This window comes from Streptopelia decaocto (genome assembly GCF_964273445.1).
Source record: "Streptopelia decaocto genome assembly, chromosome: Z".
NCBI classification, from domain to species: domain Eukaryota; kingdom Metazoa; phylum Chordata; class Aves; order Columbiformes; family Columbidae; genus Streptopelia; species Streptopelia decaocto.
The window spans coordinates 40,265,570-40,293,295 of record NC_138657.1 but is presented as its reverse complement, the minus strand read 5'-3'; the positions used below and the strand labels follow the sequence as shown (position 1 = coordinate 40,293,295).

General features: G+C 42.8%; 1 protein-coding gene across 8 annotated transcripts in view; it reads right to left on the bottom strand.

Moving 5' to 3' along the window:
* Positions 1–10,300, bottom strand: part of PIGG (phosphatidylinositol glycan anchor biosynthesis class G (EMM blood group)) — an 86,296-nt gene extending 75,996 nt beyond the window's left edge. For 7 of the 8 annotated variants that reach the window (XM_082075257.1, XM_082075254.1, XM_082075258.1 and 4 more), the window contains exons 1-5: positions 10,103–10,300; positions 4,931–5,136; positions 3,573–3,782; positions 1,887–2,075; positions 256–394 (exon numbers count right to left, since the gene is read on the bottom strand). In XM_082075257.1, coding sequence (XP_081931383.1) covers positions 256–394; positions 1,887–2,075; positions 3,573–3,782; positions 4,931–5,136; positions 10,103–10,262 — 904 coding nt within the window. In that variant the 5' untranslated portion in view covers positions 10,263–10,300. Of the gene's footprint in view, positions 1–255; positions 395–1,886; positions 2,076–3,572; positions 3,783–4,930; positions 5,137–6,593; positions 6,637–10,102 lie in introns of those variants that run through there. The other variant, XM_082075259.1, reaches the window with a different exon arrangement.
* Positions 10,301–27,726: the final 17,426 nt, after the last annotated feature.

Below are 27,726 nucleotides of genomic sequence, written 5' to 3'. Positions count from 1 at the left end.
ATTAGCTCTCAACACTCAAGTAGGACAGTGCTGCAAAAGGTTATAATGTGAGAAATACCCAGTACTCTCAGTGGTTACAAAGCTTATTCCATGACACAGAAGCAAACTCTGGCTAAGAGTCTTAGGTCACACAGAATGGGCCTTGCCAGATACCTGTTGATCAAACTGAAGCACTTTTCAGAAAGAATTCTAGAGCTAATATAAACTAGAGATAGCAACATGTTCTAAAAAAAGTCGAGATTCTTTGATCCTTACCACTTCTCTTTTCAAAGGCAGAGCTGATAAACAGTAACGGTGTGCGTACTTCTCCTTCTGAAGAACCACCATGACTACCTGTTTCAGACATCCCATGATCCCCACAAACAACAAGCAAATTGGGCAGAGAAGCGTCTTCCTGCCAAGTCACAAAAATAAATTTAAGTTACCATACAAACAAGATTCATATATATAGTGCTTCACAATCTTTATCACTTTCACATGTTAATATTTCCCAAAATAAATTTCATTTTTAAAAATTTTCTCACAACACCCAGCGTAGCTTACAACAGATGTCTGCGATTAAGTGTAATACCCATTTTTAACAGTTAAGGTACACATACATATCTTACGTACTTGTCAGTATGTCACAAAAACCACAATAAAGCTTTTAAAAAAACACCATCATTTACAGAATCACAAAAAAAAATGACTGAAAGATTAAACAAAAGTCATCATACTGTGGGAAGAAAATCAGGAGTCCAGAAACAGCAGCATTAACAGAGAACTACTCCCTCCTTCCACTTTTTCAGCTTGACTTTTTAATATAATATAACGTAAATGCTAGATTATTAATATTGTAAATACTAACATAATAGAAATTTAATACAAGAAGCTAATCCTATTTAGGCTCTAGTCTCCCAAGTGCTTTTGGGGTAGAAATCTGACATGACTGATGTCAAATTATATTTATTTTTCTGAAGAAAGAGAAACAGAAGCGTAAGTGAGGCCTAACCAACAATTTTGAGCTAACAAATCAAGAACATCAAACAATAAATATTGTCATTCTATAACAAAGCATCATTTTGTCATCTCTAGTTATTATTACCACCTGTTTAATCCAAAAGTAAAGTGTTTTTATTAGTTCTGTATTCTAAAACAGAGATAAGGGCTTGTATACAGTTGGCAAAAGCAAAACGTACTAACAAACTGAAGCAAAACCACTGCAACATTCAGGAGATTATAACTGCCACAAGCAAGATTTAACTTCTCTTAGTACCCATTTGAAATTTTATGAACAACTCTTAATTGCAGCTGCCAAAACCAAGAAAAAAGCCTCAGACCACTTGGAACTAGGTCTTGGTATTTCAACATCCAGACTCTTTAGATATGTAACATCCTATATTTCCAAATCTAAAACCAGATTCAGACTGGGTAATTTATGTGTTACATGTAGCACAAGAAAAATGCTGTTTACAACCACCGTTTCCACTTTAATCTCTTCAATATTTAAGAAATAGGTATGCCTTCACAACTGTAGAAATCAGACCCATTAGCTATATGCACCCATTATTCCTTCTTCTGAATTTCATCACTAGGAAGCACAACAACCACCATTTTAGTACATGAGTGTTAAGAGGATTTTGGTATGCATTCTTTTCCTTTTCCTGCACACCAAGGGGGAGTTTTTTTTCCCCACAGCTGTTCAGTAGAGACTGTTAACAGTCAACCAGTAAATGCTTAAAAATGCTACACACTATACTGTTAAGTGGGGAATGGCCAGGGAAGGAAAAGAACAGAAGAATACATGCTTTGGTCAAGGAATAAACAAGCTACCACCCACAAATGAGCAAGCATTTTAAAGTTAGTCCACAACTAACAGACATTTATCCAAAAAGGAGCTATATTACCTTGGAAATTAGAGAAATATGAATTTTCTTCAGGATGTTATCCATTTCACTAAGTTTTTGTCCCACTAATGGGCTGTTTGGCCCAGTCAGATGTCCAATATGGTCCAGCCCCAGGTAATGTAGTATAAGGAGATCCCAGTCTTCCCTCTTCAACACTCTATCCAAATGCCTGGTAACATTATTATCAACCTCACAAATACAAGGAAAACAATTGAAAGGTAAAAATTATTTCCCCCTTGTAAAAAGCATATAAAAATTAGATCACATTACCCATGAAAATTCTGTAGATGCTGATGAAAATTACAGTCACTTACAAGGTTAACAAGGAAAAAAAAAAAAAAATCTCAGAGTGATATGTCCAATGCCAGGCAATCAAAAAAAATCTGTCTTACTAAACAGATTCTTCACCACACTTCACTCTTTTCCGGTTATGAAGCATCAAATTACATACAAACAAAGAAAATGGGTTGCCATGTTTCCACAGATAGTTTTAAAAACTCTCTCAATAAATTTTCAGTCACTTTCATGCTTCACGCTCCTGATTCACCACTTCACAAGAAGGAGGTACAGGGAAAAGCCTCTCTTTGGTGCTTGGAAGCACAGGGGAAAAAAATCCGCTCTTGCTCTTTCAATTCAGTTTTTGCTACTGTGCAAACATGAAAAGATTGTGCTTGTGATGAGAAAAAGAACTGAAGACATAAGAAGACAAATTATTTGAAAAGTGCTACGTGGGGTCTACCTCATACTCACATGTTTTCCTCAGGTTGACAACCTATTTTTAGTTGCAGGTATTCCTCCATGGATATTAAAAATCCTTACAAAATTTCATATGCAACACTACTTTATTGACTCTGGATATAACTACCTACAAAACTATAAAAAGCTTTCTGTTTAATGGACTATATTTAGAAAGCATAAAGACTGCATAAAGAGCTTAAAAGCCATATAATTGCAGACCCAGCAGCATGTTTGCATTTTTCCACTCCATGTTGAAGCTTCTGCAAGTCTTATTAGAGTAACTAATTAAGGTCTAACATGAACTGTAATACACTTATCTAACTTCCTTAAACATGGTAATAAAATAAGTCAGTAGCAGCAGGTCAATGGCCTGAGGTTTTACAAATTATCATAAAGGTTCCAATTATGAACCAAAATAGCTGAACCATTTACTCTTTTACTGTGCCCAGAATAAGAATTTTCACAATTTGTTTCGTTTACTTTGATAACATACTGAAACACTACTCATATTGCAACTACAAAAGCTATACAATACTATAAAAAGAATGCCTCTAAGTGACCAAGATTATACGCTAATGGGCCTTTTAAAGATGACATATACAAATACACATGTAGTAGCAAACTGCAAACATGGACAGCGGAATTTTTAAAGAAAGCAAGCAGTCTAACTTCCTACCGCAAGTTTTGTGAGAATATCATACATTTGGGAAAATTATACAGTAACACTCTGATACTGTATCATCCAAACACTTCCTGCAGCATATCCATGAGGGAGACCGAAATGCTTAGCCCCACACTGCCAGTACTGAAAACACACATAAATCTAATTTCTATTCAATTGCCAGAACAATTTTGGAACAGTTATAGTTTTACTCATTCATTCTTAAAAGTTGGCACTTTATGTTTGTACTCACATTATTTAACCTAGGACTGTATAAAGCTTCTCACCTCTGTAAAGTCTGACACAAAAAAGGATGTTGTTCCGTCATATTCCACAAAATACTTTGGAAACAATTTAACCCACGTATCATCACCGTAGAAGATTATTCTTTTCCCAGATGTTTTTGCCTGCCATATCAGATTGTCATCCAACAGAGCTGGAGAATTGAGGTTCATGATAACATCAATGAAACCAGGTATGCTACCTGTCATCAAAGCCTATAGAAAACAAGAAAAGAATGAAGATGTATTAACAGAAATTGAAAAGTTTCCAGCTACTCAGAAGACAGTATTTAACCTAAGAGAAAGCAATAAAGCAGAAGGCAGGGAAATTATAGTTGCAATAAAGAAACTTAATGAAGTAAAAGAACACATGAGCTGCCATGCCACATCATGTCACCTGCCACAACACAGTACTGGTTGATGCCAGAAAAAAATGCTTTACAGAAAGGTAATAACTGTATTTTCTTAACTGGTGGACAGCAAAATGACTTTGCATGCCAGTTGTCTACTTCATTTATTGGTCATTAAATCACAAAAAGGATAGCTTAAAAGGCCTAAGTAAACTGACTTAACAATAAAAATGGAAGCACATTTAAAACAGTAATTAAGAATCTTCTGGAAAACGGACTGAAGTTCACCTATCAGGAGTTACCTGACTGCCTCACTCACTCAGCTTCTTCAACGAAAGAAATGTCACTCAGATCCACCACTGAGAAGCCTGGACAGCTAAGGATTTTTATGACACCGCCACAGTTCATCTTTTAGTTACCTGGAACTCAGCACAATTTTATTTTTAAGCTCTACAAAAACATCCCTATGACAAAACAAATTTACACTACACTGGATTTCCCATCAGAAATTATAAGAACACAGAGAAATACCAACAAAAATGTTCTTGGATAGAAGACAACTGAGAAATTTGACACCTGAGAGGTTACTGCCTACCTGTGACTACACATGAAAAATTTATGTCAATCATTTAAGCCTCTACTAGGACCTTAACTACCTTTAACTGATTCTCACAGACCTTCCCACCACAAAGCTACCAAATAAAGAAACAAACCAAGGCAATGACTTGAGTAGAAGCTGTTACCTCCTCCTCTTACTCAGCCTCTCTACTTTCCTTCTATCCCCCAACCTGGCCATTCCTGCAGGAAGCACCTCTGGCCCATGGCAAATCAGGACTCTGTCACATGCCCTAATACAGCTAAGTGAGTTTCAGCCACAAATTACAGTAACACAGCCAACCTCTGCTTTATGCCAACTCTAAGCATATTAAATAATCCAGCCTTCAAAACTTTGTCAAATGAAACAATCCTAAGCAAAAAAAAAAAAAAAAAAAATCCAAAACCAAAAACACTTACCTTAATTCGAGGCATAGTCACGGTGGGTGGTTTTGCTTCAGCAATGAAACTGTAAGATGTCCCTTTTTCAACAGCTTGTGCTGTATATGGCATGAACTGTTTGCCTTTTGGTCCAAACAGAAAGTCCTCTCTCAAAGAATCTATCAGCACAATGACAACTTTTTTGAAAAGTGGTGGTGGAATTTTGGTCCAGTTAGAAATCATTCCTAAACATCAAAAAAAGGATGTATAAAAGTCATCAAAAATGTTCACAGTGGCAAGACAGAACTTAAAGGACAACTTCACCACAGAAATGAATGCTTCAAACTTCTTTGCTAACTTAACATTCAGAAGCAAAAAGTTTTAAACAATAGCAAACATGAAAAGTAATCAGAGGAAGCCGAATTTTCAGGTCATCCAGAACAAAGACTCAACAACAACAGCAAAATCCAATACTGCATCTAGGAAGGAAAACAAAATGTGAATCAAATGCAGGATATGAAACCGGGAGAATCAAGAAAAAGCTATGGAATGGAGAATGTTCAAAGGAATAAAAAGAGATAGCTGCTACCTTCTCTCTGGTTAATTCATTAATATATCAATATTAACATATTGATAAAATAGTTAAAATAGTAAAATATTAATGCATAATTATATATTAATATTATTGATTTATTAATGGTAAAGCTGAACTATATATCCAACAGGCAACTTGTGTTAGAAAAAAGATGTAGCATTCACCTGTGCTAACACCCGATCTTGCACATCAGAATATATCTCAGGCAATGCCTCTCAACCAAATCCCCCCATAAGAGAACAGGAAAATTACAAAGAGACACGGAATTTCAGTGAAATTTGAAGGGAAAAGTATCTGTGTGCACTTGCACCCTTCAAGGTAAAAGAATGTGTGTCAGAACAGTTCAGAGATGGCAGCTGCAGAGCCCAAATCGAAGTTCATAATTCCCTGGGGAACCATATATGAAGTTTGTGGACCGTTTAAAAGAAGCTATAGATGCTTCTCCTAACCTGACTCCAGAGGCAAAAGCTGCTGTGGGGAAAGATTTGGCCATGATGAACACAAACACCCAATGCCAACAGATATTAGCTGGCTTGGGAAAAACTGCTTCTCTGGCAGAGATGGTGGAAGCTTGTACACAGGTACTGATTATGCAACAGGAGGTAGAAAAGGTGAAAACACATGCTCAAGCCCATGCTGCAGCCTTGGCTGCAGCGCTTAAGCCTGCAATGAAAGGCCGAAGACCTTCTTCTCGCAGCCTAGCATGTTTTACTTGCGGACACACAGGACATCTTAAAAGAAACTGACCTCAGTACACTTAGCAGCATTACAAAAATGGCATAACTGCCCAATTAATCTGGTAGCAGATTCTCTTTATGTTGTGGGAGCTGTACAAAGAACACATAGAGCGTTCTTGCAGCCAGTTTCTAATTCCTTGTTGTTTGAGGCATTATTAGATTTGTGGAACATGTTAGATTATAGGACAGCGCCAGTATTTATAATGCATATAAAAAGCCATTCTAACCTACCAGGTGGTCTAGCTGAGGGAAACAACATTATAGACAAACTTGTGGCAGTGACAGATATATCTCCTTTTGAACAAGCCAGACAAGCTCACGAGTTCTTCCATCAATCCTCAGCATCACTCCAAAAACAGTTTGCACTTACCAAGGAACAAGCTTGATCCATTATTGCAGCTTGTCCTGATTGTGCCGGCATAGTGCCTCTGCAACAAAAGGGAGTAAATCCTGGGGGTTTGCAGCCAGGTCAGATACGGCAAACTGATATTACTGAATTTGCACCGTTTGGCCGACAAAATACATTCATGTGTCCATAGATACCTGTTCAGGACTGCTATGGGCTACAGCTTTGACCTCAGCAAATGCAAAAGCAGTAACGCGTCATTTATTACAAGCTTTTGCTGTCATGGGTGTTCCTACACAGATCAAAACAGATAACGGTCCTGCGTACCGTTCTGATACACTTGCAACCTTCCTCATCCAGTGGAAGGTACAACACCTGTTCGGAGTCCCTTGTAATTCTACTGGCCAGGCAATTATTGAGCGTGCATACCGCACCTTGAAATATCTTTTGTCTGTTTTGAAAAAACAAGGGGGAATTGGTGTGAGTCCAGAAGAGGTTTTGATGAAGGCATTGTATGTGCTGAACTGGCTTAACCCTAAAAGTGAGACTGAAATGGAATCTGTTGTTATGCACTATATAAAAAATGTCAAAGATTTTTCCGAAAATGTACTTAAGGTTAGTGTGTTTAATCCAACAACACAACAATGGGCAGGTCGTATGCCATTAATAACCTGGGGAAGGGGATATGCTTGTGTTTCTATAGGTAACCATAAAAATTCGTGGATCCCAGCAAAATGGGTGAGACTTTGGCTAGCTAACAAAGAAGAAACCGATTGCAATGATGACGATCCTTAATGTCATAGGTGTTATCACTTTTAGCAACAGATGTAGCCAGTGTTGAGAATGCCACTTTGTAAAACAGAGCACCAATTCATTTTTTGTTATTGGCCATGGTCACAGTTATGAAGAGTTTGATTGTATGTGTTGTTTGAACTTAAAAGATAAAAAGATAAAAAATTTGCAGAACATGAATATAACAGAAGATGTTGGGTTTTTTGGGTTGGATACCTTGTTTGATTAAAAGGAATATTGAAAACAGGTCTGTTCTTGCTAATTGTAATTGTATTAGCCTTAATGTTCTTACCCTATACTTTGCACAGTCTTCAAAGCATTATACGGCATATTGTTAATATTATATTAAATAAAAGAGGGGGAGATGTAGTGGCATCGACACCCCCCCCGCCTGCAGGGGGATGGAGTTATCACCAGCCTGGCTGAGAGGTGAAGCCAGAGACAAAAGAAACTAAAGGAGCCCCATAAGAAGGTAACAATGAATAAGCAATCGCCGGACATGCACGTGCAGGCTGCATGTACTGTCCATGCGCTCTATCACGTTATTGTATAGCACGTGTTACAACCAATCACATTGTTGCAAGGCATGTGGACAGGGCAGCTTTGGTATAAAGTTAGCCCGGTCCGACAATAAAGTGAACATCACATTGGTGTGTCAGGTTCCGTCTCTCGCATGGAAAAGCGACACATGATAAGTGCAAAGGAATTAGGAAACAATTACACACCATCTGAAAATACTTATTATAAGATAGCTAAAGCAACACATTGTGCAACCCTTGGCATGTGGCATGCTTTTTTATGCCTGCTATTGTTATTTAGCAAACAGTTACTTTAAATGAAGCTGAACTTCTGCGCGCAGTTAACAAAACCATAGGTTCTACCAAAACCTTCCCACAACAATGTGCTGCAACTACACATTTTTAACAGTCATCCCATAGGCAAGACAGCATTGATTCAATGGCAGTCAGGGCTAACTAAGTGAGACATCCAGGAAATACAGAAGCACTGAAGAAATATTCCTTTCTTAACAGATCTAAAGTAGGCTGAAAGCCTTCTGTATCACGGTTTTGTAAGCAATTGCTTGCCTTTAGAGCTTATCATCCAGACCAAGAGATCACTCTGCCAGCAAATTGTAATCCAAGAACTACAGAAAGGAAGTATACTTCCACTGTCACTCCATTTCTGCCTACCTATATCTAGGATAGCCCATGGCATGCCAAAATTTAAACCTTTTGTGAGCCCTGTGGAACACATTTATACTCTTAAACTGAAACCAGTCATTTCAAAAGCCAATTGCCTGGCACTTCCCTCTCAACCAGTCTCCCTCCATGTTAGTGTCCTGTTAACAATCACATGTGAATGCAACATTTCAGTCACAGCATCTTATCAAACACCTCTGACAGTCTTGGCAATCTCCCACTAAAAGGCAACCTGCCATTTGGCAGCATCTACTCACGTCTGTTACCAGATTAGACTCTTTCAGTGTTGCTGCTTAACTGATAACAGCACAACACACTCTAAATCACAAAACCTTCACTTCCCTCCACTGTTTCCTACAATTTAAGTAAGCCTGTCCCAACATGCATAATGTCACATACTTCGGGAGATACAACAGTAACAAGCACCTAAAGACCCAGTTTGGCAGTTACAGTCCTGTTCCACCAAGTTAACCATAAGTAGATGTCCAAAGCAGGAGCAAAAACTACTCAACTGAGCTGTTCACTGAATCAGAAGTTTCACCCCACAAGCTCCATACTCTGGGGAAGAACACTTCCTCTACCTCACATTATTTTAATACAACTTGTGCTGATACATAGCTGTCTTATATGTCCAGTCACATCTTCTAACTACTCTGCATTAAAAAGATATGTTAAAATTTTGGTTTCACAATTTCAGCTAAGGAATACAGCACGACCTGTAGAGGCCATGATTTCAGAGAAACAGTAACACAAAGTAATATTGTGCATTTTGCAATCTGACCAGACTGTGAAGGAAACCCTTATTACTACAATTGCTTTCCTCACTCCTGAAGTGTTTAAGTCTCCCCAAAAGCGGCAGTAAGATATTCTTATGTCCCAGTGAGCATCCGAAACAATGTTTCTGAAGCACAACACAATCAGTAAGTTAACAAGAGCAGGTACAGGAAGTGGTATAACTGAAATGGCAATATTTAATGCAAACAAGTTAACATCAAAGAGTCTGAGTATGACGGCTGCATCAGAGATACAGAAAGGGGAATAAAACGAACAAAGCACAACCTCCCAAAACACAACAGTTGATGCTTAAGGCTTTTTGTGACCATGTGCAGATATTGCTGGCAGTGATCGATAACTACATGCAAAATTAGTTAAATCCTAAACTATTTCGGAAACTGGTCTGGAAACACGACGGCGCCACACCAAACAGTCCTGCAGCACCGAGGGGGCTCACAGCACGAGGCTCGCACCGGCTGCTCCTACCTCTACAATCTCACAGCCCAAGAGACCTGACACAAACTGACGGCGGCAGACGGAACGGTGAGCGGCAAGACAGCGATCCCCGCCGCCCCGTCCCCCATCCCGCCGGACCCGGCCGAATAACAGCGGGGACGGCAAGGCCGGACCCAGGGCTACCGCCATAACCGCTGCCAGGGCTGCGGGAGGAGGGGGCGCGGTCGCCCTAGTGAAAAGGAGCCGCCGTGCGGGGCTGCGTGGGAGGGGCCCTGCCCTGCGGCCAGGGGAGGGGCGGGCTACTCGGGTTACCTGGGCCGGACGGGGCTGGTTCGGCCGGAGGGTCCCCGCGGACTTCTCTGCGGGACAAGGACCTGACCGGCACCGGAAAGAAGCCACGGAGGAACAGTGCGACCCCCAGGGCCTCCATGAGGAGACAAGAGGAGGCGAACACGCCCGAGCGCAGCCGCATCCTCCACCGGCGCCACCGATCCCCAACACTCCCCGCTTCTCCCGTGGCGCTCCGCCCTTTCACGCTCACCCCACCCCTGTCCCAGTCGCTGACCAACCAGGGGCCATATTGTCTGTCCACTGAGCACTACTATTGGCTAGCTGCCAGCCAACCCCCTCCGGGAGAGGTGTGACCACAATCAGGAAGTAGATCCCTTCACTCTCGCCAATGGGAGGTCGGAATGGGGGAGGAGCTGAGCTTCCCAGCAGCCCCGGCTGTGCCGCAAGGCCCAGCTAGGCCTGGCTAGAGGTTGGGGCCAGTGCCCCCTGGCGGTGGGGAGGCGCCGAAGCGGGTGGAGAAAGGCCGCTGCGTTGAAGGATGGCGCGGGCTGCGGCGGCTGTGGGGCCGTCAGCGGGGTGGAGCCCGGCGCTCGAAGGGCCAGCGGCGCGAGTCCCCGGCGAGCTGCTCTGCCGTGCGCCCTTCTACGGGTGAGGGCGCCCTTCTGTCTCGGAAGTGCGATGCTGAAGGAACAGGAAAATGCCGAGATGTCAGGACCCAAGGGTAGCCTGTGCTGCTGCCACTTGCTTGTGCAGTCTGAGAGCTGGTGTTTGCTCCAGGAACCAGCGGTGCTGTGAGCTGCCTCCTCTGAAACACGGATTTGAAGCCTTTGGCAAGTTCTTGTAGAAAAATGCTTTCAAGTTCATTATTGCACTTAACTGCAGGCCTCAGACATCTAGGAAAAAATCTGAGTGCTGCACAAGATTAGATCTGACCGAGTAATTGTCTATCCGAGTATATTATACCATAATATATTCACAATCCCTGCTGTGCTTTTCTGTGGCCATTTTACAAGTTTCCATTGTGTATAACAGATTTATGCCCTTTGAGAGCTGGTCAGTTCAGGAGAATTCAGAGGAAATGTTTGTGTGCTCCCCATTTTGTAAGCATACAGCCAGCATTGTGTGCACCAGTTTATGCCAACAGGTGCTAAATCATACAGCCTTTAGGAGGTGTGGCAGGTGCACTCAACGCCCCCCAGCCAAACCAGCAGCTGTTTGGTCCAGACTCCAGAGGAGGTAAAGGCCTGAACCACAGCCGGGCCAAGAACTCCTTCCAGGAGACCCACAGGGAAGCAGAATGGCACACTGAACGCCGGTGGCTTCTGAGTGCAGGGAGTCTCGTGCATACTTTTTCTACTGTGTGCAATTTGACTACAAGTCAACCGCTTCATTCTATAAATATGGCTGCCTGGATGAGCCCACTTTGAGCTCTCCCTGCTAAATAAGTGAGCTGTATGGCAATGGTTTTACTACTCAGAGGTCAGTGGATGAGCGCAATTCAAGTTCAATATCAAAAATTTAGCTTAAGTAGATGCACACCAAATGTAATGGATTATTTAGAGATACAGGGTTGTATGATTTTTAATATACTCTTTGATTCATGTTACTTAGTAGACTAGATTTACTAAAATTTTAAGCTCATATTTACCAAAAGCAACTGCACACTACACTGAACACCTGCAAGATAAAGTCTAGCTTGTATTTTGCTGGGAAAAATGCAGCTGACTGGGAAAACAATGACAGAGACAACACAGACATCTGCAGCGTGGGGCCTGTTTGCACTTTGTTAAGAAGAAAGGATTTATCCAGACAAAATGACACCTTCAAGGATATGGATCAAAAACAATGTCTACAACTGAACAGAACAGAGGCCCACGTGGAGTCAGGGAAAAGGGGTCCAATGGGGAGCAAGGGTCCTGGTGGCGAAATTTTGCTATTGGACTGAGGCTTGGTGTGAATGGATTGTAAAGATATAAAAGTTTGTAGTTTTCTATGCTTGCGTGGACCTCTGCGCAAGTACCCAGCTTGAGCCAGCCCTTCTGCTATTCTACTCCATTAAATTTTTTATTTTCTGAGAATCTTGTCTCCTGAAAATCTGCTCTGCATATGGTCATAAGGCATCACCTGAAAGTTTGCTGCTGGAGTTCTAAAATACAGACTCCGGAGTGAACGGTTATCAGGGAAAGAGGAATCCTGACAGTTTGCACCACAACGGTTATGGCCTTGCCTGAAAGTTTCTCTCTGGAGCTCCAAGACACAGCCCCCTGGAGCAAACGGTTATCAGGGAGGAAAGACACCTGAAAGTTTGCTTCATGAATGGGTACAGGCACCTGGAGAGAAGGTAAGCAGCATTCGGCTGGGCGTATTTCCCCCATGCAGTAAATAACAGAGCAAATCAGCCACTGAACTCTTTAAGGTCACGCTTCTGTTTAAGAAATCTAAACATTGTTCTGCAGCAAGCAGAACCCTAAATTACTCCCCTGTGACAGCAGGTTAAACATTTATGTCAGAGTGTCAGGAAAGGCTGTGCAATAAAGTGCAATTCATGCCACTCAGGAGGCTGTTGTTTCGTTGAACCAGCAAGTGTTTCTTTCTAAAGAGCACAGTGCAGCTCATCCACCTGGGAGTTGAATCTGCGGCTTTCTCTGCACAGCAGGTTGCTATTGCCGCTGCTGTGAAGAGTCACTCAAGCAAACCTACCTGTCTGTGTGTTGAGGAAGAAGAAGAAATTTAAGGCTCTGTGCCCAGCCCTCACTAGAGGCATTGCCACAAAGCTGCTGAGAAATTAGCAGATAGAAAGCAAACCAAGTCTTGTCTTTTATCAGGCCTACCACTGGTCCCACTAAAACAGTAGGAACACATTTTGGTGAAGGTCTTTGCAACCAACACTAAAAGCAGGCAAGTGATGTTGTTCATCTCTCTGGCATCCTTCAAGGCTTTTCTTTACTAGAGCAACAGTCATAAAGCAGATAAGGCAAAATGTTGTGTCCCATGAGGGAGGAACAACAGTGTCTTCCAACAATCTCTGTTCTCTGCCACCACTGAATGAAAAGCTGTACATTAGTCAGTACCCAGCATGCTTGCTTCCCCAGTTCCTTTAATCCTGATTCTTTCTCATTTCATGTTTTGACTAGGAAAAAAAGCCAGATCTTTCCCTCGCCTCCCCTCTAGTTTCAAATACAGCCAGTGTGCAGCCAGTTGCCTCACTTTCTTCTTTCCCTTTTTCTTACTTAACCGTATTTTGAGTGATTCCTTTGCAGCCTGGCTCACAGGTCTCTTTATCTGCTGATAAGTTAACTTTTGGGGACCTGCAGCTTACCACCTTGCTCTTTGAACTGCCTCAAGTATTCTTCCTCTCTGGTCCTAATTTAAGAGGATTTCATATGTGTGTGAGTGTGTGTGTGTGTTTATATGAAACCTGCAAATTTCTTCCAAACTTGACAAGGTCTGCTTTTGTGAACATCTCATGCAAGCATCCCTTTTCTGTAATCAGAGTGATACTTCCTGAACTTGTCCCTAATACATTAAATACAATATTGGGGAACACAGAAGGAAGAGCAGGAATGGGGACAGTCGGAAAAGTGAGTGTGAGTAAAAGTCACCATTTTTACATACAAGGGGTGTGTAGCATATCAGTTAAGTGAAGCTGTAACTTAAAAAAAAAAAAAAAAAAAGACTTTCCAAGGTGATTTGACACTCTGAAAGCACTACTATGTAGTTAGAAATCCAGGACACATAGTAATTTTTTATCGCCTATAATTTCTCCATTCTTCAATACCTGACGATTTGAATATATGTCAGGTCTCTTCTGGTTTTAAGCCATGCTTTAAACATCAGAAAAGGTAATCAAAGACTGTGAACTGAAGTGTGAATCTCCCTCCTCCATTCTGGTGCAGTCTCCAGACGTTTGTAGCTGTTGAGGCAAAGACAATACAGAAGCACTATCATTGTAAACCCTGCTCCTCAAATCTGAGACCGAATGGGCATTTCTGCACATACAGGACAGTTAAACAGACAAAATATATTTAAATATAATTCAATAGTGTTAATCACATCAAATAATTGTGTCTATCTTTACATGTGCACACACACGCACAGAGTCTACCTTCAGGTTTGGATACTTTGGAGACCATGCTTGCAAAGCTTACGGGATTTGAGATTGAGGCAGCCACGGGTCACTGAAGAAAATAACTCCTGGTAACCTCTGAGGTGGTGAGCTGTAGGAAACCAAAATTTGTTTTCTTTATGGAGACTGCAGATTTGTTCCTTGCTGCAGTATGAAATTACTTGCTTTCAAAGGGGAAGCAAAGCTGCAGAGCAAGAGCTAATTGAAGAAAGAGGATGCTCATTATGTTTCCCCCAAAGCCCTACACTCAAAGCTTATAATGCTGAGTAGCAATATCTCTATCCACCTTACTCTACACAGGGTTGCAGGGAAATATAAATAGTCATTCCTACTTATGAAAGCCCTGGCTTTAGAACTGCATTCGTGCTCCCATCCAGGCAGGTTCTCTGAGAGATGCAAGCGTAGGCTGAGATTGCTGAGCCTGATCCCCACATGTACTGCTGGTTAGAACAGATCTCAGGATGCTCTGACTCAATGTCACTTTTTTGTTCAGGTTAAATGGGCTGGATAAAACACAAATGAAGAAGTCCTCAGGGAAAACTTCCAAAACCACTTAAGTGGGTGGTGTGATGCTGGTGATACAAATATCTGAAACCCCCCAAAATGTCAGCAGACTCCACCAGCTACTGTAATACCAGCTATCTAGCCTTTAGGGCAGGTGCCGATGGAGCCAAATCAGGGCACAGCTGAAGCAACAGCTTTGCTTTACACATGAAGACTGACCAAAATCCCTCCTCCCTTTAATTTTGCCAACTTATTTTACTGTCTCATCCTTTAATCCCATTTCCTTTCCTGTTCTGCTTCTTATTCCTAAGTAAAAAGCTGTGCAGCCATGCTCTATGTTTGATAGCCTCCCTTCCACTCTTCTTGACAGCCTTGTCTCTTTTCTAGAGAGGCAGTGAACAGGGGTCCTGCTGATACTAGGTTCTTCCCGGTATAATGAGAACCTGTAAAGAGCAAACAGACTGTGTCAGTGCCCCATCAAGAAAACCCTCTGTGGTGTAAGCCAACCCTTTTGCAGGTGCCAAAGAATCCACAGGGCAGTGGGAGAAAATGGGGATGATTTGAAGATTGCAACCAGAAAATGTGCAACAACCATGTTTGCTTCTTGGTCACCAGGGAACTCAGCAACTGCTCCCACAACTGCAAAAGACAGGACTGCCTCTTTTCCTCACTCCTCCTCCATGACATGAGTACATTTGTCCCTAGCATGTAAGTGACAACTTTAATCCCCTCCAACTCTCCTTGTTTGCCTGACCTGCCTCGTGCTTTAGGGGTTGGGCTTAGTCACATTGTCTTTTCCTACTAAGAATTTCTGATGGTGCAGAAATCTTCTTTTCCCGGATCCCTGTGAACAATGGTGATTATCACAATTACAATGCTGAAGTCAGAAATGCAGTTATATTCCTCCATGACTTATGAATTTACTGAACCTTTCTAAGTAAGAAATCCTAGCCAAGTTGTCTGTGTTTATTTTCATAGCCTTCTTTCTTCACATCTCTCTATTCTTTGAGTCTAATTCTTCATTTTAAAATGAACTAACTTAAAAATTAACCTGCAGGTGCCAGATATTCAGTAACACTGTCTTTGATTTACTTTAAGTCTAGTGTCCTGGTTTAGTTTAAAACAAAACCAGTTCTCTTTTAGTGAATTTTCCTTTCACCTACGTTCTTCCAAGTAACTGCACTTTTCTAAATTTGGCTGTATGTTTTTTCAGATGCTGTTCACTCCGGAGCTCATAATGGTAGCAATGGCATGCAGAAGACGCCCAGGTTTAGACTTATTGCTATGGCAACCAAGGTTACTGATAAATTTTGCACATCCCAGAAGTGAGAGTGGTGTATTTGCAAGGAGGAGCAGACAGAACAGGTGACTAAAATTGACCAACTAAGTATTCCATCCCATCCACGTCATATACCCTATAAAAGTAGGAGATCACGAGGGTCTCGCTCTCTTCGACCATGGCCGGCATCTGAAGAGGACCCTGCCTGTTGTTCCTGCAATCCAAAGCCTGGTTCCAGACCCTACATCCCTGAATCCAGTTCTGGTTTACTGCAGCATCTAGCCCAGGACTTCCGGGTGCCTGCCCTGCAGCCTCTGGAGCAATGCCAGCTCTGCTGGGCAGCACTGTGCTACGCCGGGAAATTCACGATTGGCTTTGTGTATTTTGTATTATTTTCTCTATTTATTAGTAGCATTAGGAAATCATTTTTATCTTTTCCCACTCGTAAGTCTCTCCCTTTTCCTCCTATTACCTTTCCTAGTGGGGAGAGCAGGGGCTTCATAGACAGCATCTGCCATGGTTTATTGTCATCCTGCAGTAAACGGTGACACCTAGGTGTCTATTAATACATAAACACCACACTCTTTATGTTCAAAAATAACATATAATGTATGCACTTCTTGTTTTAGAAACCAGCTTCTTCTCTGATGCTTCTTACCCCGAATACTTGTTTCCAGGAAAGAGGTCTTCATGTGTTGCTTTTTACTGCTGGGAAATGCCCTGCGATATCAAGCTAGCATCATAAACTGGCTCCTCTTTATGCTCGGGCACTATTAGATGGTTTAGCTTAAGAAAGAAGAAAATAAGAAAGGCTGTCAGGCATTAAGAGTGCAGGTTGTTTGCCCATTTGCTAACCGAAATGTGCACTTTGTCAAATTTGGTGCCAAAGAGCAAAGCCATCACCAAGGGAGAAGCTGAACCTATACTAGAGTCCTTAATAAGATGTGTCAGTGGCTGCAGGGGGGTCAGGAAATGATGGTTGTTACTGTGCTGGCGCAGGAAACAAGAACTTGTCAACAGAGAAATCATTAAAAGCAAAAGTGTTTGTGACAGGGGCAGAAACAGTAATTTAGCTGTCTTTAGTCACCTAAGGTAAAAAATCAGCACCATCATACTGTGGCATCAGTAAATTCTCAAAGAGGTTTTCAAGTTCTGGTATTTTCAGGATTAATCTCTTCCAATATCCTGTAGGCAGAACTTCTTGCTTTAATAACTTCATCACCAATTAACAGCCTGTCGGGGAGGGCTAGCTGCTCCTTCGTGCATCAGAGTCACTCTGCATCATGCCCGGTCCCACTCATCTCCAGGCCCCAAATCAGTCAGGGCTCCAAGACCATTGCTTTGGGCATTTTCCCAACTTGCTTCTGCAATGGCAAAGTGCTGCATTTTCCGTGGAGTGAAGCTGAGAGTCGGTTGTTGCATGCCCTGGGAAGGAGCATAGGGTAGCAGAGGGAACTCAGCTCGCCTTGGTCGCAGGGAGCCAAGCCTGCAGAAGCTGGTACCTGAAACAGACTATGTGCATCACCGCATTTGTTGTACCTGTTCCTGTGTTTGCACCTGCCCACTGCAGCTCAGCCAGAAAACAGTGATTTGCCAAGCAGAAAAACAAAACCTTCTAGGTTTTCTACATTTTCATTTCTTAAGATGACTGGATGTCTTGCTTCCACTGCCATTGAGGCATTTATGAAGTATCATGGATTCCTAAAGTCTAATAAGACAGAAATTTGCTTTACTGCTTCCACCCTTTCATAGGTACTCCAAACTTTACTCAGCCATTTATTTCCTCAAGTCATGCAGCATTTCTGCTTCTCTGCCATGTTTCTTTGTACTTGACAAGAGGATTAAATATTAAAATGGAGTGACACTGACTTATAGAGACACTATGAGCCTGTAAGCCCTGTTTCTAGAGGAAATCGGGCAAGGAGTCCTTACATTTGATTGCAAGCTCTTACGCTTATCTGCATTAGTAAACTGATAAAGTTGCCTTGTCTGAGCTTTCTTTTCATTTCCAAAACAGCTTCTGGCACACCCATCAAGTGAAACAAGGATTAAGCAAGTTCTCTCCCTTACTTTAGCTATTCTCAGTGCCTATTTTCTCAAAGTGTAGATAGAGAATGAAGCTTAGGTCACAGCAGCACTGAAATTAGCAGAGCCTTTGGAAGATTTTCAAATGTGACCAGTGTTCCTGATAGCAGGAAAAAAAGAAAAATGACTATTCAGTATTCAGTATCCATTTTAATGACTGTTGAAAGCTTTCAATGAACACAAGAATTACTGTAACTAAGAATCAAGAACTGTTAAGAAGATGAAATTCTTATATAGCTCTTAGTAAGAAGGATTTTCCATTCCTAGAATACACGTGCTATTAGAACAGGCATGTGAGATTTCTCTGTTATTGAAACAGAAGTCTTCCATTACCCATTCAGTTTAAAACTACAGCAGACTGAACTGCAAGTTTAATAATCAGCATACCCAGAACACCAAAATCACACAGTACAATAACAGGAGGTTAAGGATTTTTCTTTGTTTTCGCATCTGTTTTGTGTGGGTTTTTACTTGTAACAGTGACTAAGCACAGTCTCAAAAAAGCTGTCTGGTACAACTCTGTTAGGAAGAACTAATTACAACAAATCACATCTCTTTATTTAAGCAAACCAGCACAGCAAAGTAAATGAAGAGGGCACCCCTCAGCCACTGAAACCAACCCTTTCCCATCACCTTATATGCTTGTTGTGGTTTAACCCCAGCCAGCAACCAGGTGCCACACAGTCACTTGCTCACCCTCCCCTCTCCTCTGGTGGGCTGGGGGAGCGAATTAAAAAAATGGGATAGTAAAGAGGGAGAAAATAATAATAATGTTAAAAGAATATACCAAACAAGTGATACACAATGCAATGGCTCACCACCTACGACCAAAACCCAGCCCACCCTCAAGCAGAGATCCACTTCCACAGTCAGCTCCCCCAGTTTCTATACTCAGCATGACATCACATGGTGTGGAATATCCCTTTGGCCAGTTTGGGTCAGCTGTCCTGCCTGTGACCCCTCCCAGCTTCTTGTGCATCTCCTTGCTGGCAGAGCATGGGGAGCTGAAAGGTCTGCTTAGCAACAACTAAACCATCAGTGTATTATCAACATTCTTTTCAAACTAAATCCAAAACACAGCACTATACCAGCTGCTAGGAAGAAAATGAACTCTATCCCAACCAAAACCAGGACGTTTTATTCCATAAACCTGCCACACTCCATCTGGCTGTTATTCAGGCTTTTTAGGCTGTTGCAAAAAGACAACTTGCAGTTGCTAGAAAGATGCTGATTTCCACCCTCAACATATTGGTGATCCCTTGTTCATGTGCCAGCATGGCACGTCATCCAGTTTAGCTCCTCTCACTCCCAGCTGGTTTTCCCCCTGCACTGATGACTTTGTAGAGAGCACTGTCATTACACCTCAGCCCCTTTCAGCAGTTTTGCACCCACCAACATTCTCATTTGGCACACTGAGCCTCACTTCAATATTGCAAGTGACAAGTGCTGCACGGAGTGTTTCAAAGGAGGCCTGAATAGGTCACTTTTGACTCTGAGAGTCTCTTTCCTCTGTGCTGGCAATGGCCATGATGTAGCTGAAGAGCTTCTCCACAGTTGTGCCCCAGCAATACCCTGACCATCTTGTAACTGGCATGCTCTCATGTTTCATTTTTCCGACACCACCTGTGATGTATTTCCAGCTGAGAACAAAGACTCTGGCTGCTGGTCGTCAATAATATAATCTTATCACTTTAGATTACTGAAGCTTATGCTATATCATCACTCTCATCTCCTTAAATAATCCAGTTCTTGTGCCAAAATCGTTCATAAAAATGTAAACAAGTTATGACCCATAAGACATCCTGTCTCTGAATGAGCACCTACCTTCTCTGAACTTCTTTCTCTAAATCAGCTATTCCTCTGCATCCCAAACCAAGTAACCATAAGTCTGTCTTCCACATTTTGTTGTTTCAACATGACTTTACTGAACAGACATTTTCTTTCTTCCTGAAATTCACCATTACTAGATGAGGAATGTAATCCTCTCCACCTGAGAACAGGTTTTGAAAAGAACAAAGCCATTTCTAAGGGAAAGACTCCAAAAATATGAAGAAATGACCAATCCCATCACCAAGACATGGATCCCAGGAAGCAGTCCTTCTTTCTATATGGAAGAATATAGCATTTCTTCAAAGACTCTGCACTGCCTGTGAACCTACAAGAAAAAAAAAAGGAGAGAGAAAGAGAGAAACAAGATAAAACATATTAAACGAGACAGTACCATCTGGGGACTGCTGCCGTAAGAATAGTATGAGAAAAAGGAAAGGCAGTAGCGTTAACCAAGGACCTGCTTTTCCTAATCTGAATGAGCAGAATTTTGCTCTATGGGAGGTTTCAGTTATTTGCATGGACCCAGTCTCAGGGTCAGGCACTGATGTGAGCACATAGCTGCATTAACAGCTAAGCTTGCTCCAGGAAAGAATCACCAACACACCTCTAAATGCAAGAGCCATTGTCAAGCAGCAGCTTGGTTATATTTTCTCAATACAAGTTTTTTTTCTAATTTGAAGTTCATAGGGAACAGAAGACTACATGGAAATCAAGGAAAAGACAATATAACATAGCACCAAGAGAGAAATGCTTTCAGACCTTCCAATTTTATTGTGCTACTAAACATTAATTTATTTTACAAAGCCTCCAGAGCACAGTATTCCCCCATTTAAACTAAATATTTTCAAATGTGTCCTGAAGATTTTGCTTAAGGATGGCAGTGAAATGGCAGAAGCTGACTGGTGTATTTTCAATGAGAGCAAGATTCTGCTAGAAGTCCTGCACTAATTTATCACCACTGGGAGTTGCTGCAATGAAGGTGGTCCACTTCCTGGACAAGGCATAGGTATTTACATCAGTGTCTCACCCTATATAGAGATGGTACACAGCAAGCACCACCATGTAGCTGTTTATACAAGCAGCAGGAATATGCTTGTTCTCCAGGCTGGTGCAACTGATATGAATGGGAATGGAGATCTCTTGGAAGGACAGTTGTGTTGTTTCAGAACTGGTGTAGGACAAAGGAGGGTGAAGGAGCAAAGCACCCAGTAGTGCCTTCAGTTAATCAGAGAGCCAGCCCAGGCTCTTGCAGGAATGCACGTTTATTTGCTACCCAGAGAATGCAGGGAAGGTTTGCAGGCTTTTCAGAAGAACATAGAAACCCCAGATGTGGACCAGATCTGCTGACCTGGGTATTGTACAAAGACATTGGTTGTTTTTATCCCAAAGTTGTGTATTCAAAAAGAAGAAAGTAACAAAGACAATAAATTTTTGCATTTCTTTCAGAGACCTTAGATTTCTTTGAAGGATTATGAGTATTAAGAGTTTAAGCTTAAGCTGGATAAAAGAGGAAAAAGAGAACGTGGTCTTCATCAAGAAGCTATAGTAGTAATGGAGACTTGATTTGCTTTGTTTTATTGTCTAGTAGCTCAAAGTGACTACAAGATAGAGAGCCAGGCTAGTTCTTATAAAAGCAAAGTAAAAAAACTAGACTGCATCTGAAGTGTATGCAATGTTTGCTTAGCCATCTGTGGTATTTTAACATCTTAAGGCTTTCAAAATGTTTGGTACAAGTACTCCCTTCTGTTACATTTATAGAATTTATAGCACATGCTATTTCTTCTGTTTAATATATATATAGTGCTTTCATTTGAATTCACATGCTGAACTACACAGTTCATTTTCAATACATTTCTTCTAATTTCAGTTCATTTGCACAGTCTGCCTTCTTTTGAGTTGATGCCTCGAACTCTGCAACATGCTCTGCATCCTCATGAACCTCATGAATTTACAGTCACCACCAAGCTGATGTTATGCCTGCTGAGTCTGGAGGGAGAACAGCAGGTACCAACCTCCTTCCCTCTTGCCTGTGCAAGGAAAGCAGAACAAGCACCCAACCATTACTGCTGGAGTGAACCCCACTTCTGCACTTTCCCACTCAGTCTGAACAAACAAACAAAAGCAATGTTTTTACCATCTGTCTGTTGTGGCCACACTGGCCATGGTGCAGCCCTGAAGATACCATGAGCCTTACTGGAGACAACATTTTATCAGAACAGACACTAGACAACTTGCTCTTGAGGAAACTTATTGTCAGTGAAACAGAAATAAAGGCATAGTAAATGAACTCCTTCCAGCTCACAGCACTTTTCAGGCAGGACAGGCAGTTCCTGGCAGGCATACATGTCCTCCCACCAGTCAGTAATTCCCCTCAGCTGCAGCTAGAGCCTCCCTACGTCCTTGGGAAAGTTTCTCTCAGCATCCTCTCTAAGGCACAGATGTGGGTCTGTCCACAGATGCTCTCAAGCCAACACATGAGCTTCCTTGCACACTCCATTGCTCTCCCTTCTTGCACCCTGGACAGCTTGACCCGCCCTGCAGCACATAGATGCTGCATCCTCTGTTTTCACAAAACAGTGTTCTTTAAAAGGTGTGTTACCACAGACAAGATAGATTTATGCCAACTGGCAGAAGATGCCTTTTGCTGATGGATCTTCTTTGCTTGCTGGGGTGCAAAGTCCATGCAGTGAAGGTATACCTGGGGAACTAGATGAAAAAGTTTGAGGTGGGGCCCAATATAGGGTGTCAAAAAAATCACCATCTCCTTTATTCAGTTCTTCAGATATGAAACATGTATTCAGTTCCTTTAGGAATGAAACCATTGACCTTTCTGAATGCCAGAGAGCCTAGAAGTAGGGCAGAGGGAGAATGATTATCATATCATTAAAACAGCAAAACTCCCAAATCTAGTCACTGTTAGACCTGACAGTAGCAGGGGAGAAGGAGGAAGACAGGATACTGTTGTCAGAGCAGAATCTGTTTGGAAGGGTGGGGGTTATACAGAGGATCCAGCCTAGCACAGGTTTCTCTGACTTTTGATGAGGCATTTGGCTTATTTCTGCACGACACCTGAACAAGCGGCATCCTTACAAAGGTTGTTTGCAAAACACAGGAAGCAGCAGTGATCCACATCAGAAGGCTTTCCTCCTTGAGAGAACTCTCAGAAACATGTTTCTGAGAGAGGTGCTCAGGCATGGGGTGTTTTCTCCCGCATGCTGGAAATCCCCATGGTGGTGGGACACTGGGTGGCACATATGCTGCTGCCAAAGGGGTTTGTCTCAGGAAGCTCCCCAAGCGCCAGGGCAGGTGGTGCAGAGACCCTCACCTGCAAGGAGCTTCCCCTGGCCCCCACAAAGCCCCTTGAGAAGGCATGTATAGATCCCCCTCAAAATTCACACCAGGTGCACAGGCACCCCATGATGACATACCTGCAGGTCCCTCTCCCAGCCTACGACTCAGCAGAAGGTGCAGTGGGCACTGCTTGAGAACATGACTTATGCTAACTGCTTGGCAGCCTTTGATCATCCACTTTAAGCCAATTTCACCTTCAAGGCCTTCAGAGATAAAGAGAGCTTGATCCATACCTGGGTTTCAGGTGGTACAAGAATATCCCTTTTAACTGTGTACCTGTGGACAGCCCTCACTGAAGGTGGCACAGAGTTGGCAGTGGCTGCCTTAGCCTGGGACCCAGGCATGTGATTGGCTGGTGGGGCTTGATGCCAGGCCAAGATTCAGACGCTGGAGGGCCTGGTTTCTGCGCTGTGTGGAGGGCTTGCAGGTGGTGGTGGAAGCAAGTTCGAAGACCACATATACAAGGGTCTGAGGCTCTTCAGAAACTTGACTTCCTCAGGAGGCACATGGGTCAGCACAAGCCAGGTTCTACAGTGAAGGGAAACATGGGAGGAAAGGTGGGAAGAAGGCAGCATTTTTGGGAGCCCATTGCTGATGTGACTGCATATTCAAGCCAGTGGCTCCATGCACTAGTCACTGGATTGCAGGATTACAGTTGAAAACCAAGCAGGCACCACTGAGCCATGCATTACCTGGTAATATGGAGTCCAGGTTGTATCAGCAGGAACAAGTTTTTCCAGTTTGCAACTGAGTCTGCCTGCCTGATTCCCCATCACATCGGGAGCAGCAAGGACAGGACAGGTGCTTCACTGCAGCAGACAGCTCCAGCTGTAGCTTTCTGTAGAGTATGGTGGCAGATGAGGGTGTAGAGATGAGGACCGACCTGTATCATTTTAATTCTGATAGTATCCCACATGGTGACAGTCAAGTATCCTCCGAGGACTGAACTGGAGCCATTTATTGGGAGCCATCCCAACTGCAGTGATGTGGCATGCATTCCTTTCACAAGCCAAGAGGTAGTCATTTATTTGTAGGTGGCTTGTGTCCGCTTGATGCTGTATTGCTGGTAACCAGATGAAATTTATTAAAGCAACTTGGCCCTTGTGATTAAAAAAAAAAAAAAGCCAAACAAAACCAACAAACCAGTTTCTTTCTGCCTTTACCTGACACCTGCCCCATGTGAGAAGGCACATCCTGACACATTGAGACAGCAGCAAAGACCAGCTATTTTCACAAGAAGACTTGACAATCATCTATTTCATGAAAAACTAAAATTATTTTTGAAATAAAGAATGCTAAAGAATTTTTGTTTCTTCTTCTAAAAAAATAAAACCTGTGTTTATACCCAGTGAGGCAACAAGATTACTAGGAGTGGTGGGATGTATTTCTTTTGGAAGGAACTAGAGTGTACAGATACTGGCAGATAAATCCCTGACCATTTGTAGGCTGCCAGGAAGAAGAGCACTGTTTTCAGCATAGGAAAAGCAGCTTCCCAGGGTTTCTGTGAACAGCTTCCAGTCCAAGCCACAGTCCTGCTGACTTAACAGCAGAGGGTTGTTCACTATGGGGAGCTGCTGTGTTATGCTCAAAGGGGCATCTGCTAAGGATGAATAAACACTCAGATTCCCTTGTGCCCAGCTTAGCAACTGACTCTTGCTTTGAAGGGATTTCTCTGAAATATGGGATCCCCCAGAGGGGTCCCTCCAGGTGAGACTGGCTAAATGCTAGGGTTCAAAATGCCCAAACCCCTTGGCTGGGGAAAAAATGCTGTGTCCAAATTAATTTTCAACCAGTTCCTCTGCTTTTGAAAGTTATTTTGATTATGGTTCAGTGACTCTTGCAGTATCTCATATTCTAAGTGCTGAAACACTAACATGAACCAGAGATATGAGAGTAGCTTTTGTACTCATAGGACAGTAGGACAGTTTCTGTGAGTCTGCTGAGGAACCACTGTGTCTCACAGTGCTTCAGTTTTACACGTCTTCCCACTGCCCTCCGCTTCCAAGCAAAAAAAAAAAAAAAACCATCACAAGGGAGAAATTGTTTAGATCAGGGGTGTCAACCTTATTTTCACCCAGGGCCACATCAGCCTTGCGGTTGCCTTCAAAGGGCCAAATGTAATTTTTAGACTGTATAAATGTAACTACTCCTACACTTATACAGTCCTAAAATTACATTTGGCCCTTTGAAGGCAACCACGAGGTTGATGTGGCCCCGGGTGAAAGTGAGTTTGACACCCCTGGTGTAGACCATCAGTAATGTTGCATTTGGGTTGAAAAAGTGGCAGGAACCATGTTCCCATATCCCAGGGTGCATGTAGGGAGCACTCTCCATTTGGGAATTGTGGTTCATGCACTTCCACGCATGGTGAAAGTGTAAGGAGGGGCTGGTGGTTATCCTGGAGGTCAGTTTCCTAAATGAATATCCAACACTTCTGAGATCCTGTGGTAGTCATAGCTGCAGGTAAACAGCTACAAAGGCATATTTTAAGGTGGGTTTGTGTCTTTCTGCAGCTATACTGCCTGAGGATATACAGGGAACCTTTGCATCTCCCTCCCTCCTAAATACTGTTTGCTGATCCATTGCAGGTGTACCCAGGATGGGAGAGCGTCACATAGGGTACTGTCTTCCTACGTCAAGATCAAGCCAGAACTCATGTAATTTTTGTTTCTGTGTGACAAACTCCTACACAGAAACCTACTGAAAAGAGGGAGAAAAAAAGCATCTTTATTCCCACCAGCAGAGAGGAGATTTTGTAAGCTACTAGGTGACAGGTGTGAGGGGGTGATGAGCAGTTACTACCTTCATAAGTTTTTTTTAACAGCTGCTTGGTTTGTACTGTTGCTTGGAACAACTGAACATGAGTATTAGCTCTGCTCCCTGGGGCTCTCAGTGATAAATCCACATTTGGAGATACCACGTATTTGGTAAGTCGTGGGGAATGGGAGAGGTGCCTGAGGACTGGAGGAAAGCAAATGTCACTCCAGTCTTCAAAAAGGGCAAGAAGGAGAACCTGTGTAACTATAGACCGGTCAGCCTCACCTCCATCCCTGGGAAGGTGATGGAACAACTTATCCTTGGCATCATCTCAAGGCATATCAAGGATAAGAGGGTCATTAGTGGCAGTCAACATGGTTTCACCAAGGGGAAGTCATGCATAACCAACCTCATAGCCTTTTATGAATACATAACCAGGTGGACAGATGATGGCAAAGCAGTGGATGTGGTCTATCTTGATTTCAATAAAGCATTTGACACAGTCTCCCATAGCATCCTTGCAGCTAAACTGAGGAAGTGTGGTCTGGATAACTGGGTAGCAAGGTGGACTGTGAACTGGCTGAAGGAAAGAAGCCGGAGAGTCAATGGGACCAAGTCTAGTTGGAGGCCTGTATCTAGTGGTGTGCCTCAAGGATCAGTACCAGGACCAGTACTATTCAATATATTCATCAGTGACTTGGATGAGGGAATAGAGTGCACTGTCAGCAAGTTTGCTGATGACATAAAACTGGGAGGAGTGGCTGACACGCCAGAAGGCTGTGCTGCCATCCAGCGAGACCTGGACAGGCTGGAGAGTTGGGCGGGGAAATATTTCATTAAATATAACAAGGGCAAGTGTAGAGTCTTGCACCTGGGCAGGAACAACACCAGGTTCCAGTATAAGTTGGGGAAGGACCTGTTGGAGAGCAGTGTAGGGGAAAGGGACCTGTGGGTCCTGGTGGACAGCAGGATGACCACGAGCCAACACTGTGCCCTCATGGCCAGGAAGGCCAATGGCATCCTGGGGTGTATTAGAAGGGGGGTGGTTAGTAGGTCAAGAGATGTTCTCCTCCCCCTCTACTCTGCCCTGGTGAGACCACACGTAGGATATTGTGTCCAGTTCTGGGCCCCTCAATTCAAGGACAGGGAACTGCTGGAGAGAGTCCAGCGCAGCCACCAAGATGCTGAAGGGAGTGGAGCATCTCCCATGTGAGGAAAGGCTGAGAGAGCTGGGGCTCTTTATCTTGGAGAAGAGGAGACTGAGGGGTGACTTCATTAATGTTTATAAATATGTAAAGGGTGAGTGTCACGAGGATGGAGCCAGGCTCTTCTTGGTGATAACCAATTATAAGACAAGGGGCAATGGGTACAAACTGGAACACAGGAGGTTCCACTTAAATATGAGAAGAAACTTCTTCACAGTGAGGGTAACAGAGCACTGGAACAGGCTGCCCAGGGAGGTTGTGGAGTCTCATTGTCTGGAGACATTCAAAATCCGCCTGGATGACTTCCTGTGTAACCTCATCTAGATGTTCCTGCTCTGGCAGGGAGGTTACACTAGATGATCTTTTGAGGTCCCTTCCAATCCCAAACATTGTGTGATTCTGTGATTCTATGGGGATGCAGAGCAGTGCTAAGGACTTGTCTAACAGCTTTCAGCTTTTCTTGTATAATGAATAGGAAATTCAAGGCAGTTTGTCTCAGGGACTATTA